This window comes from Macaca nemestrina, chromosome 4 (assembly GCF_043159975.1).
Source record: "Macaca nemestrina isolate mMacNem1 chromosome 4, mMacNem.hap1, whole genome shotgun sequence".
Lineage (NCBI taxonomy): Eukaryota > Metazoa > Chordata > Mammalia > Primates > Cercopithecidae > Macaca > Macaca nemestrina.
The window spans coordinates 120,848,781-120,863,173 of record NC_092128.1 but is presented as its reverse complement, the minus strand read 5'-3'; the positions used below and the strand labels follow the sequence as shown (position 1 = coordinate 120,863,173).

The following is a 14,393-nucleotide window of genomic DNA, read 5'->3' as shown; positions in this document are numbered from 1 at the left end:
TTCCAACCAGGAGCTATGAGCTGCTCTTGCAGCTACTCAGAGGTGAGTGAGGCCCAAAGCCGCCTCCAGGACTCCCAGGCCACTGAGGGAGACAGAGGTGCAGACGACGCAGGCCCTGATGCATGTTCTGAAATACACCTGAGATCCTCCAGGCTGCCCATTTGTGGCCCAAGAGGACATGCCCCAAGTCCTTAGCTAGTCCTCTGCCTGACAGCTCTCTTCTTGCCGCTTGTGGCAGGCAATGATGCTGAGGTCCCTGGCACTATAGCTGGCAGCGCATGAGTCAGGAGCCATGTGGGGACGGCTCTTGTTTGGCTGCCTGTTGCTTCTAAAGGAACCCAGGCAGGTGGGAAGCACCACAGCAGCCCAGCCCTACTGGCATCCACCAGGCTTGGGAGGCCCTCTGGGGTAATTGGCTTCTGTGCTGCTGCATCCCTAGAGAGGGCCGGAGATGGCACATCATGTGTTCACAGCCGATATTTCATGGCTGATGAGGGGACAAATGCACGAACCTTATGAAAGATGGAATGCAGAAGGTGGAAGCTGTTCTGGAGCAGAAGGGCTTCTAAATGCGAAGCACAGGCGTTAGGCCTCAGCAGATCAGCCCCAGGAAGCAGGAGTGGCCATGTGGGGACAGCCCCGGGCAGCCACTGGGAAAACACAAGTTGGCCGAGTGTGAGTGTGGGAGCAACCTCAGGGCCCCTGGTGTGCAGAGCCCCCAGGGCACCTCTCAGCCCAGCTTTGCCCTTTCTATCCCTTGGGTGCAGGCACAAGTATCACTGAACCCTCTCCGTCTGCCACAACCCAGGGATGTCCCTAGCCATATTTCCTGGCATTTTCTCTTTGCCGCTATTTTAGCTACAGTGCAGTGACCTCTTTCCCTCTCTGTGCTCACATGCACCTCTCAGGCTCCTCTATGATTCCCACCTTGAATGTGAATTCCAGGCAAATGTCCCCAGAGCATTTGCTTTGCTGGGCTCGGCGGGGAATGGGAAGGAATATCGTAGACATTCTCATTTTGTTCAAAGAGGCTGGAAACCCAAACCTAAGGCTGTCACAGCCATCAGGCTGGGGAGAAGACCCCTGGACAGTGGGCTGCCTGCCAGGCCAGTGAGGAAGTGTGGGGTTAAAAGAACGAGCAGGCCCTGGTAGTTCTGCCCCTTGTCAGTGGATGAGGACACGAGGACGGAGTGTTAGTCCCAGGAGGAGGCTGTTCAGGACGCGAGGTGTAGCAAGAGAGCTCTGTGTTCTTTCTGACGGTGAATGGCACACTGAAGGTGTAAGACAGCACCATTTGCCTCCAGTTTGCGAGGTCCTGGGCAAAGTGGGCATCATTGTGCCTATTTCATAGGGGAGAAGACAGAGGTTCAGAAAAGTTAAAAAGTTTGCTGAACCTATTGAAAGACAGGACCGTGGACCCAGGTCACAAGCCACAGAGCCACGCAGCCCTGCAGGCTGTTTGAATGAGGAAACTGCATCTTCTGGAAGATGTTGATGGCTTGTCAAAAGTGGGACAAAATACGGGTTTAAAAATGATCAACTGTGGAGGAAAAAGTACCAGGAAATAGCTCATTTAATGTTTGGGAAGCATCAAATATGAATTGGTTTCTACATGCAGAATCCTTTCAGATGACCCGTGAATGAGGGAAAAATGGGTTTTATTCCTGATTTATTTAAGTATGTCCGTCAACAATATTCCACAAAATGTGGGCTGGCCGCGCCGAGCCAGGCCGGGTGCTGGGCTTGGGGCTGGAACTAAAATGGCAAATGAGACACAGTCCCTTTCCTCTGGGAACTTAGTCTGGCAGGAGGTGAGGCTGGGTACACAGGAGTCACAGCCGTCTGCTGCAGGCGCCCAAGAGCATATTGGGGGAGGGGCCAGTGCATTGAACTCAGTCTCTGGAGAGAACATGACAACATTTGGAGCCACATTTGAGTGAGCATTCAATTAGATGGTGTGCATTTTCACTCCGGGACCACAGAAATTAAGTTTACCTTGGTATTCTTCCAAATGTTAGACTGAAATCGCATTCTAATTTGTAGGAGGATGACCGGTCCAGGAATGATTTTGGAATGCAGCGCCCGTGCTGAACCGTGGCAGGGAAGCGTTGTTTTACTGACTGTTAGTTAGACAGACAGTCAGCTAGTGGTGGGATAAGGGATTATTCTTTTAGATTTCCCAAAAGACAAGTTAGCTTAGTTCTTGAGCAGCCCAGCAGCTTGCAAACGCAGTGCTTACTAGCAGACAACTGTGTGTGCAGGTTCAGCTCAAGCTCTGCCGCATGCTGGCTTGGTGACATTGAACAAGTCACTGTCCACACCTGCTTTCGCTCCAAGAAAGTAGGGATCCGAACCCTCATTTACAGTGCTGCTAGGAAGCTCAAAGGAGATAATGTGCCAACACACCGGGCAGGGCTTGGCATACAACTGGGGGGAACCATGCTGAATGCCTGAGTCAGAGGTTGGGTCTCTGTTTCCCTTTTGACCTGAGAAGCTCCTGCAGAACTCTGGCTCTGGGCCCTTGAGCTGCTTCTCTTGTGTTCAGAAGCAGCTGCCATTCATTCATTCCACCCACACTTTATTTTATTTATTTATTTATTTTGAGATGGAGTCTCACTCTATTGCCCAGGCTGGTGTGCAATGGCGCCATCTTGGCTCACTGCAACCTCTGCCTCCCGGGTTCTGCCTCAGCTTCCCAAGTAGATGGGATTACAGTCATGTGCCACCACACCAGGCTAATTTTTGTATTTTCAGCAGAGAGGGGGTTTCACCATGTTGGTCAGGCTGGTCTCAATCTCCTGACCTCAGGTGATCCACCCACCTCGGCCTCCCAAAGTGCTGGGGTTACAGGTATGAGCCACCGCATCCGGCCTTCACCCACACTTTAAGAACCACCTGTGAGCCCTCCTTCCGGGGAGCAGTGTGGGACTCAGGACTCCGGCTAAGCAGTTCCACCCGGCAGGTGGTCCAGCTGAGCTCGAGTGTTGCACCTGGCTGCACTGTGTCACCCAGGCCCAGCAGGGAGCTGGCTCAGCTCTCCTCAGCATCTCCTTTATAGCTGAAATAGAATGTGACTGTTAAGATGACCATGCAGGGCTGCTATGGTCACTTCCCAACAGCCTCCTCATCCCAGTCCTTCCCTGCTCACTTCACCACATCTCCATCCCTCAGAGAGTGTGGGGGTCAGTCAGCTGACTGGGTCTGGGAAAACCAGAGGAAGGACAGGGAAAGCTTCTGGAGCCCAGCATGGAGACACACATTGTGTCTTCTGGTGAGGGAACTTGGGGTCACTCCATGGTGATCAGTGGGACCAAAAGGGAACCACTGTTGCTCTAGAAAACAGTGCCAGAACATCCAGGGCAGAAGTGGCAGACAAGAGCGGGTTCTGGCTCCCTCCTTCCTAAGCAAGGACATCAATGAAAATTACCCCCTTATCCCCACTGGATGGTGAGCTCACTGGGGGCAGGGCCATGTCTTCCCTGTTTGCTCACCACAGAACCCCAGGGCCCAGCCCAGGGTCTGGCCCTACTGTGCACACCCCAAAGATCTGTTGAATGAAAACAATGACCATTGCTGGCTCCCAGGTCAACGGTCCCTGTCTGTGTTCCTCTCTCTTGGAGATCTCCAAAGAAAGCCTCTGCCCACATGACTGAGGGCCCTGTTATCCAAGACAGGCCATGGCAGTGGGAGCAGGGTGGCCGCCTGGGAATCGGCTGCCTCCAAGAGAAACAGGTGAGCCAGTGAGCCGAAAAGGAAGCCTGCTTTTAATATCTTCCTCACTGATGGTCCGTTTCATGTTTCATTTCAGCACTGGCAGATACCACTGGGCCGAAGATTTCGCTCTTTGAAAATGTGGTTTGTATTTAGGATGTATGGAGTCAAAGGACTGCAGGCTTATATCCGCAAGGTGACCTTGTTTTTATTATTTATCTGGGTAAAATTGCAGAGGTCTTTCGGGACTTTAGAAATAAATTCTTTTTTTTTTTTTTTGAGACAGAGTTTCACTCTTGTTCCCCAAGCTGGAGTGCAATGGTGAGATCTCAGCTCACTGCAACCTCTGCCTCCTGGGTTCAAGCGAATCTCCTGCCTCAGCCTCCTGAGTAGCTAGGATTATAGGCATGCGCCATCATGTCCAGCTAATTTTTGTATTTTAAGTAGAGATTGAGTTTTACCATGTTGGTCAGGCTGATCTTAAACTCCTGACTTCTGGTGATCCACCCGCCTCGGCCTCTCAAAGTGCTGGGATTGACAGATGTGAGCCACTGCACCCGGCCTTCAAATGTCATAATAAGCAAATACACGGCAAAAGAATCAGACTGTAGTTTGGGTTGTTGAGATGAGGGTATTTATAAGATCTGTTAAGTCACTTTCATACAGATTGCTGGTTATCAGGTCCAGGAAGATGGTCACAGTAGAAACACCACATAGGTTGTGCTTTAGCCACATCTAGCCAAGAATGAAGTTCATTGAGCAATGGCAATCATGACAACATAATGAATGTGTTTTTCTCCCCTAGATTGCCAGAATAAGATAGATATTCCCGAGACCAGTGGTTCTCAGACATGCTTCCAGACCAGCAGTGCCGGCCTGTGGTGGGGCCCAGCAACCTCTGTTTTAACAAGCAAACCAGACACCTTCTCTATGCACTAAAATTTGAGAACCACTCATCAGCTACAAGCCCCACTCCCCTGCTTTAAAAAAACAAAACAAAACAAACAAACAAAACCCAAAAAACAATTGGCTGGGTGTGGTGGCTCACGCGTGTAATCTCAGCACTTTGGGAGCTAAGGCGGGGGGATCATGAAGTCAAGAGTTCAAGACCAGCCTGGTCAACATAGTGAAACCCTGTCTCTACTAAAAAAAAAAAAAAAAAAAAAAAAAATTAGCTGGGCATGGTGGCAGGCATGTAATCTCAGCTATTTGGGAGGCTGAAGCAGGAGAATCGCTTGAACCCGGGAGGCAGAGGTTGCAGTGAGCAGAGATCGTGCCACTGCACTAGAGCCTGGACAACAGAGCAAGACTCTGTCTCAAAAAAAAAAAAAAAATGAGGAAACTGAGTCTTGAATATGAGCCCGGACCTGCCTAGAGCCACCCATTTAGCCAGCTGCAGAAGGCCTGCTGCTATTCTGCTGGCTCCCTCTGATCCCGGTGTCCTTCCTAAGCTGTGGCCTCATCTTGATGGACAGAGGTTCCCAGGCTTCATGAGAACAAGCACACCTGTGATATTCAGCCTTAGTGATGGTGACAATCCTCCATTTTAAGTCCTGTTGCCACTTTACAACCAGCAGTGCAGGGGCAGGTGTCCCCAGCCGCATTCTCTGTGGCACAGCGTATAAAAACACATCCATTTGCAAGCTTTGTAGAACACCTAGGATGTGCCATGAACTGTCTACTCCCAAAGCTTCCCTGAGGACAGTTCCAGGAGCTGCCGAGCACTATGAGGACCCGTTTGGGGGCGAAAACTGGGAAAGGAGTATGTATATGAATTCACGGGTAGGAAATGCCCCTCTCCCCATTTGAGACGAATTCAGTTTTTGGGGGGACAGAAAGCCAAAAAATCAGGGATTTATCTCTCCACAATGATGACATGTTTAAGCTCAAGGACAACTAGTTATGATCATGCTGGCTCCTGTTTAAAACACACCCCACTTCTTTCTGAAAGGGGACCCAAGCCTGCCTTAGGAGCAGAGTCCAGCGATGCTCAAAGCCTGTCTCCCTGGGCGGGAACCGGGTTTCGGGATCGCCCATGAGGCCGAGGTCTTTGGCGCCCTCTGGTGGCTTGACGAGGAACCGCTCGTATGACAGGTGTTTTGGTCCCAGCCACCCACTGCCCGCAATGGCGTGGCGTTTCCGTAGGTCCTCCCCAATGGGGATAATCACGATATCCTCTGTGTTGTGGGTTGTCCTGAAGATGCCGCAGTGGTGAGCGCTGGCACCGGAAGCACAGAGGAGCAACTCGATGGGCGTTAGCCATTGTCTCTTCCAGAATGCTCAAATACCTCCTCACGGTGTTTATTCTAACATTATAAAAGACAGTTTGGGTGGGATAAAAATAGTCCCATGAACAGAAGAAAATGACAGTTGGTGTTCTGAAGACACTAGACCTTTGCTAATGCAGGCAATGAGTTTCTTAGCCTGCCTGGGAACAGCTGGTCAGTGAATGGTACAAGCACTTGAGGAAAATTGCCAAGAGCAACTAAATGAATTATACATGTGCAGTCTAATAAGGTTTTCTAGGTAGTTAAGTCCTGAATTAAGTGGCCATGAGAGAAACAGATTTTCCCTTTCCTCTTTCAAGCACGTCCAGCTGTCCCATGAGTTTGAGTCACTGGTGCTCCAGGATCCCCGCTTTGAAATCTGTGCGGAAGTCACTCTGGGGCTTGTCTGCTTTCGGCTGAAGGTTTGTCTACATCTATTCCATTCTTCATTTTCTGTGAATGTGACAGAGGGGAAAGTGTCGTCCATTACCTCCATGCTCAAAAACTGGCCCTGGCTCTCCAGAGATGGGAGAGCAAAACCTGCGTTCTTCAGTCCACCAACCTGCCCTGCCCGACGCTGCACAGCCTTGCTTCCATGCACTGGGGCTGTTCCCGCTTCCTCAAGCCTGCCCTGAGACTTCTCACTTACACAGCTTATTGGTCCCAGAATCCTTACCATTTTTCCATCCCCAAGGCTCCATCCCACACCCCTGCCACTGGCCCTCCCTGGAGGACAGTGGCCTGTCCATAGCTTCACTAATCTAAGCATCTTCTGTGGATCAACAGCATCAGCATCATCAGCATTGCCTGGGAACTCCTTAGAAAAGTCAGTCTTGGGCCCCATCCCAGAGCTGCTGGCTGCGTACCTTTACAAGATGCCCACACAGGAGTCTGTTTGACACTGTGCTGTGGTGTGCTGTTATTTTGCTCACCCGATGTTCACCAGGTGAGGGCAGGCTGGCCCACACAGGTTAGGGCATAAGCCATCTCTGCTGAGAATCATGATACAGTTCTCAAAAAGGCTCTAAGATGCACTGCACACATGCCCCTTGGTAATCTCCCTTGTGTGCACAGAGCCAGGTGAGACCTAATGCTCTGTCTGTTTTATGAGTTTTTTTTTTTTTTTTGAGTCAGAGTCTCATACTCTGTTGCCCAGGCTGGAGTGCAGTGGCACAATCTTGGCTCACTGCAACCTCCGTCTCCCAGGTTCAAGTGATTCTCCTGCCTCAGCCTCTTGAGTAGCTGGGATTACAAGTGTGCACCACCACACCCAGCTAAGTTTTGTATTTTTGGTAGAGATGGGGTTTCACCATGTTGGTCAGGCTGGTCTCAAACTCTGACCTCGTGATCCGCCCATCTCGGCCTCTCAAAGTGCTGGGATTACAGGCGTGAGCCACTGTGCCCGACCGAGGTGGCTTTAAATTCACAATCATTTAAAGCCTTTCCAGGAGGCTTCTTTTTTCAAATTAAAGACACTCAGGAGAAGGAGCAGTCTGGGGTAGTGTCATTGTCATGGGGCTGCCAATCAGAGTGTGGCACTGTCACTCCACCTACCATGTCCTTTTGCCTCACCTGACTTGGAGCTCTGAGGCAAGGAGGAGCTGTAGCCTTGGGAAAGCCTGCAGATAGCAGAGCAGGAGAGGAGACTTGAGCTCTTGGAAGAGCGCAAGTGATGAGACCTGGGAGGTGCACAGAGGACCAAGAGGGCAAGACACGCTCTGGGTGTTTGTGGGAGAAGCCTCAGTCCATCCATGTCCAGGATGTGTCCAGTCAACCAACCTTGGTGTTGGCATCATACTTATTAGACTCATCTGCTGTCAAGCAGTTGTTTTCATTCTTATTTTTGCTGACAGTTTTCTTCTAGGACTTTTATATTCTATTTTTTTTAACAGTTCTATTGAGATATAATTCACTTTGTTCATTTAAAGTTTACATTTGGGCCGGGCGTGGTGGCTCACGTCTGTAATCCCAGCACTTTGGGAGACCAAGGAGGCCAGATCACTTGAGGTCAGGAGTTCGAGAACAGCCTGACCAACATGGTGAAACCTCGTCTCTACCACAAATATGAAAATTAGTCAGGAGTGGTGGCACACACCTGTAATCCCAGCTACTTGGGAGGCTGAGGCAGGAGAATCACTTGAACCTGGGAGGCAGAGGTTACAGTGAGCCGAGATTGTGCTACTGTCCTCCAGCCCAGGCAACAGAGCAAGACTCCATCTCAAAAAAAAAAAAAAAAAAAAAAAAAAAAAGGCTACATTTGAATATTTTTAGTGTATCTACAGAATTGTGCAGCCATCACCACAATCTAATTCTAGAACATTTTCATCCTCTGAAAAGAAACCCCACACCCAGTCATGCCATATTCCCCGTCCTTAGGACTACTAATCTGTTTTCTGTTTCTGTAGGTTTGTCTATTCTGGACATTTGTATAAATGAAATCATACAACATATTGCCTTTTATGACTGTCTTCTTTCACTTAGCATAATGTTGTCAAGGTTGTGGCTTTTATTTTATTTGCATAATTTATAGAGGCCACCAAACCCATCTATGTGCTGGTTTCTGTCCATTTTTCTCTCATGCCATATAGTGAGGCCTCTCGTGCAGGAAGCCCAGGGCATTTTTCAGCTGACAAATGTTTCCTTTTGTAAACCTTTGCTTGTGCCTCCAGTCTGCAAATCCAGTTTCTGGAGGAAGCACATGAGTCAAACACTGTGGCTCACTTTTCTGCCTCCACGTCTGCCATTTTGGCCTCACTCTCTCCTGGTCTAATCCTCTTCAATCTGAATTTCAGGCCCCTCATGCTGAATGCTTCAGTGCGTCATGTGGCTCTTTACTAAAGCAGATGTGATGTTGCTATGGCATCATGGTCCCTCTCCCTCCATCCTCATCACGGCTAGTACTTGCTTGGTCTTCATCTGTGTGCGCTCAGCCTACTTTGTTCATTGTCATTGTCCCACCTCTGCTAGGCTTCTTGCCTCTACTTCATGGAAGTACTGCCCTATCTAGTCTGTTTGAAAATGGCAAGCACATTTTTCCTAAATAATTTGTTTCCTATTTTCTGTGCTCTATACTTTGCAGATGTTTGCTCTCACGCTGAGTCTTTTTGGTAACATTCCATTCCCTTGGAACCATCATTTCTTGTTTTCTCTATCTTCATCCTTGAATCCTCATCCAGATTCACGCAGACATGGTGTTCACCCACGGTTTCCAAATTTCCTCTGACCCATCACTGTCTACCTGGGCACAACAGGAGCAGGGTGCTCAGGCCCATAGCTAGAGGCCAAGGGATTTGCGCAGCTCTGTGCCAGGTGCCAGCATCCAGCACGTGCTCATCTGAGGTGGTTCCATGTGGTAGATAGAACTCTCCCCTTCCTACTTGTCCTGCCTGCTTCTCCACTCTGAAGACAGGGCCATGAACTGCAGTCCTGCGAGGTTCCGGTGACTAGGATGCAGTGTCCCACATTCAGTTCTATTTAAGACTCCATGGCTTAGAAGACACGGAGTCACTGCCTGCAATCAGAAGAAGGACAGAGGAGCAAAGGGAGGTGGAGGTGAAGTGTCAGGAGACTGGCTGCTGTGGAAGCAGGGCCCAGGTGGGACAGCAAGGGCTTCCCATTGGCTGATTGATACCAGGCTTCCATCTCTAGTATAGTGGGAGGGGTGGGGCCTCTGCCCCTACCCCAGGCTGGTAGGCTGTGCTCGTCTGGAGAGGCACCAATGGTTGCTCGGTCCTGTGGTTCATGGACATTCTTCCCAGATTCTAGCACTAGCTTGACCATTATGCTTCATTTTCTAGGTTGCTGAGACTCTTCTATGTTTCCGTGGGAATTTAGAGACTCCTCCCCTGGTGCCATCAGAAACCCCACTTCTGCTGTTTAAGCTCATACATTTGTAGATGACATATCTAGGGATCTTTATTTTCCTTAAAAAAACTTACACCATGGAAGGGTCATCTTTTGATGGCACATTAGAATATGGAGAAATTATCTGTGGGGAGAAGATGCATGCAGTCTTTTAGGGTGCGTTACTATTATTTTGTTGAATTTTGTAACATCGTAAATGCAAGGGGGATGTTTAGTTGGCTTCTTCCTGATGTATGGCAAGGTTGCCAAGCACTGGCCTTCCTACATGACCAGTTGATGTTTGAGTCCTCAGAGACCTGAGCACAGTTCCTCTCTTTCAATCCCTCCAGGGTTCCAACAAAGTGAATGAAGCTCTTCTGCAAAGAATAAACAGTGCCAAAAAAATCCACTTGGTTCCATGTCACCTCAGGGACAAGTTTGTCCTGCGTTTTGCCATCTGCTCTCGCACTGTGGAATCTGCCCATGTGCAGCGGGCCTGGGAGCACATCAAAGAGCTGGCGGCCGACGTGCTGCAAGCAGAGAGGGAGTAGGAGTGAAGCCAGCTGCAGGTAGGCTGCCCTGGGCTCATTTTCTGCCTGTCTCCTTGTCCCGCAGCAAGAGTGTCCTCCTGGAGTCCAGACCCAGCTACAGGCCCAACCTGGCCACTCAATGCTGCCAGGGTGCATTTGTCTTACCTGAAAATAAGGAAGAGAAGGCCGGGTGCATTGGCTCATGCCTGTCATCGCAGCACTTTGGGAGGCCAGGGCAGGCAGATTACAAGGTCAAGGGATCGAGACCATCCTGGCCAACATGGTGAAACCCCATCTCTACTAAAAATTAGCTGGGCGTGGCGGCGCGCATCTGTAATCCAGCTATTCCAGAGGCTGAGGCAGGAGAATCGCATGAACCTGGGAGGCGGAGGTTACAGTGAGCTGAGATCGTGCCACTGCACTCCCGCCTGGCCACAGTGCGAGACTCTGTCTCAAAAAAAAAAAAAAAAAAAGGAAGAGAAAATCATGTTAATTCTGGAGAAGTAGAAGGAATCATACATTTTAATAATTCTTTTAAAATTTAGATTTTTACTATTTATTCTCTTACATCCATCTCTATAATACTTTAGGTTTCTTCAAACAGCATTTGTTGAGATAACTTACTATCATAACAAGCTCATATAAGAAACTGGTGACCTTTAGAGAACTAATGAAAACAATAAAAAGGGAATTTATTGTGACTCACGACTTGCCGTCCAAATTCTTGATGGTTTAAAGAAAGGATGTGTTTCAATTACCAGACTTCTTGCAGTTGTGAGGGGTAAACCCCTCACAGCTAAACCCTGTAGACAGCATGCAGTTAATTTGTAAAAACAAAGCACACATTTTAAATAAATGCAGTGTTGGCAATATGAAGGGTAATTAAAATTATGTTGTTGGGAACCCAGACAACCTTAGAAAGTCTCTTCATTAGGTTATCTTAAGAATGTCATCCTGTTGGGATATGTCTACCTTTCTCTGTTTCTGTCTTTTTTTTGGTTTGTTTTTTTGTCCCATTTGGTGGAAGACATCTGTGATCCCTCCTTAGGATCTGCTTCTCTTTCTCTCTCCCTCTTCCTTTCGCAATGGCTCGTTCATTACAACCTGTGGGGGATTTAGAATCTATAAGTCATGTAATGCATTTCCTGATTGCCTACAACTTTATCTTCTTTGCTATTGATTTTAATTGTGAGTATCTGAAAAAGTATAGTGCTCAACAAGTCAGAAGTTGAAAATCATATTTCATATATGTGATAGACCTGTCCATGGCTCCTGAAAGTTGAGGCCAAAGAACTACCTTCTCAGTCAAAATGTACCCTGAGAACCAGGTCCTTTCCCTGGTGCAACCAGGGCCTTTCCCCACTCATAAACTGAGAAAGACCTGGGGTCTGAGGAAGACCTCCTGACCCAGAGCAACTCCAAAGTGGTATCTCAAGCATCTCTGGCAGGTAGTGGGGACAGGCTTATATGTTGAAGTTATTCCATTGCTCTCAGCATAAGACTGCGTGAGGGGAGGGAAGTACCACCGTAAGCTCCATACGAAACAAATCCCTATCAGGCAAGAGCTCCCGACTAGCATTTCTGCAACCCCATGTTTGCATCTATCTCATAAGCCTGTATCATATCAGCATCTTGTTGACACATGCCTAGAAGAACATATGTGGAGAGCGTAGCTCTGAAAATTTATCAGAAACAAAGGTGTATTTCTCATCAGAGTCTCAGTTTCTCTGGGGTCATTATATTTGCTGTATATTCAAAAGGTAAAAATGAAATTCAATTTTTAAAAAGATATGTGATACAATAGTAAGTCCTAATGCATGTTTGTTGTTTTGGACAGATTAGAACAATAAAAATCTTAATACTTTGATTTTACTTGTACTTATTTGAGTTTATTACATCATATTAATGTGGTTATAGTTCTGAGAGAAAGTAGGAACTAATCATATTTTACAGAGGTAGAAAATTAGGCAGAGATTCTAGTTGACACTAATACAATTTTCATCAGAGAAGCCAGATTGGCAATAAAAATTCCTTTATTAAGTTTAAACTCTTTGACATTGCACAATTGTCTCTGTTTTTTGGGGAAATTATATATTCATTCTTTATATTCGAATAAGAAGCACATGCAATTCTTCTTTATTTTTTTAATGGAGCCATATGCTCATGCTATTTTTTTCCCTGTAGGAATCAAAAGTTGAAGCGAGATATACCTGAAAACTGGAATAAGAAGCAAATAAATATCATCCTGGCTTCGTGGAACCGAGTCTGTCTGTGGCTTCCCATGTCTTTCTCCAAAGTTATCCAGAGGGCTGTGATTTTGTCTGCTTAGTGTCTCATCAACAAAGAAATATTATTTGCTATATAAAAAGTTAATCTTCGTGGCCATAGCTTTTATTCATCAGCTGTGATTTTTGTTGATTAAAACATCATAGATTTTCATGTTCTTGCAGCCATCAGAAGTGGCAGGAAAGCCTCACTGACATATTTTCCAGGGCAGTCTATGTTCATGCAACTTGAAATTATATCTGTGGTCTTTAAATTGTCCTTTGTCATGTGGCTAAATGCCTAATAAACAATTCAAGTGAAATAGTAATTGTGTCAGATGATCATCTTGTTCTATGTTGTATCAAATTTATTCTTGTGATACAGACATTCCCTCCAAAGTAGAAAAAGATACAGCATCCTTGGGATGTTTTTAAACGGCATTAATTTATTCAGCAAATGTTCATTGAGTGCCTAGTGTATGTCAGGCACTGTTCTGGATACATTAACAATACAGAAGTTTTACTTGGAGATGACTTCAACTTCTGTGGAAATAAAGTTAGAATCAAGAAACAACCTGGAGCAATGAGATTGAAGTCTCTGCTGTGATGGGAAGGATTCTCTGGCTTTCTGGGTCTTGATTTTCTGGTCTGACAAGTCTATCTGTCCTATAGTATCATGATTGATAAGCAACTGAAGAGTGCTTCTGTAAACATAAATTCCGACAAGGATGTGGTATTTACTCAATCTCACTTTAAGTTTACTATCTGTATTGGGAACCATTTTGCTTTTAGAAACATGTGTTTTAATCCAAAGATGAGTTCTTGTCCTTTGAAGACTATAGAACTATCAAGGCACTCTCAGAAAGGGTCCTTGGGTTATTAGTAAGTATATTTGAATTTCAAAGACCTCCGATATCTATGTGAACTAAGTGAATGATATGATCTATTACTCAAAAATCTGGAAATATGTCAGATGCCAAGTAGTTCCCCATTTAATTTATTCAGGTCATTTGTTCTCTACCCAACAGCAAATTAAGACCTGACCTCCACCATGATGTGGGGACAGAGGCTGTTTTTGGGGCCCACCAGGGGCCACCCTTGTTAGGACCAGTGGAGTGTGGAGCACTCTGCTTGAGTTGAGGCTGGGATGTCTAAATTTTACAAGATTATTTTTCAACCCTTGAGTTAAGATTGCTGCAAGGGCTCCAGTGTGAGCCACCAACATCATTGATACCAGCTTTCTGCTTTAGTGGGCTCATCCAGCCTTATCCACAAACATACTTCAGAAAGATCGCTGAGACCTGATGGGAGGGAGGAGACTGGGTGTCAGGGGCCAATGGGGATGCTGTATAGAAGCAGGGCAGGAGGCCAGCAAGTGACTGAAGATTTCCTCCCTCCGAACTGGCTGGATCCTTTTGATGGAGAGTCTAAGACATCACCTTAGACACAGACCCAACAGAGAGAAAAGCTTGTCTGATTTCTTGCTCATTTCTAGGTAACTTATGGCAGTTCACCCCACCTCCTGACTTCTCCAGATTCCTCCATAAAGTGGTTCTCAGATCTGAATTCCCCAGCCCTAGAAACAGGAAGAAGAACTTCCTCCCAGTTTATTTAACAAGAACACACCCATAGCACTTGCTGTATGCCAGGCACTGTTATATGTGTTTTAAAGTATTAATTTAACACTTATTTTAAAATTCTATGATGCAGGCCAATTATTATGCCCATTTTACAAGTGAGAAAACTGAGGCATTGCGAGGTTTAGTGACTTATCCCAA

General features: G+C 46.9%; 1 protein-coding gene across 4 annotated transcripts in view; it reads left to right on the top strand.

The window, feature by feature from the left end:
- LOC105492377 (dopa decarboxylase) overlaps positions 1-12,938 on the top strand; it is a 106,291-nt gene extending 93,353 nt beyond the window's left edge. For all 4 annotated transcript variants that reach the window (XM_011759432.2, XM_071095190.1, XM_011759433.2 and 1 more), the window contains exons 12-15: positions 3,809-3,907; positions 6,299-6,400; positions 10,172-10,390; positions 12,536-12,938. In XM_011759432.2, the coding sequence (XP_011757734.1) occupies positions 3,809-3,907; positions 6,299-6,400; positions 10,172-10,372 (402 nt within the window). In that variant the 3' untranslated portion in view covers positions 10,373-10,390; positions 12,536-12,938. The remainder of the gene's footprint in view (positions 1-3,808; positions 3,908-6,298; positions 6,401-10,171; positions 10,391-12,535) is intronic.
- Positions 12,939-14,393: the final 1,455 nt, after the last annotated feature.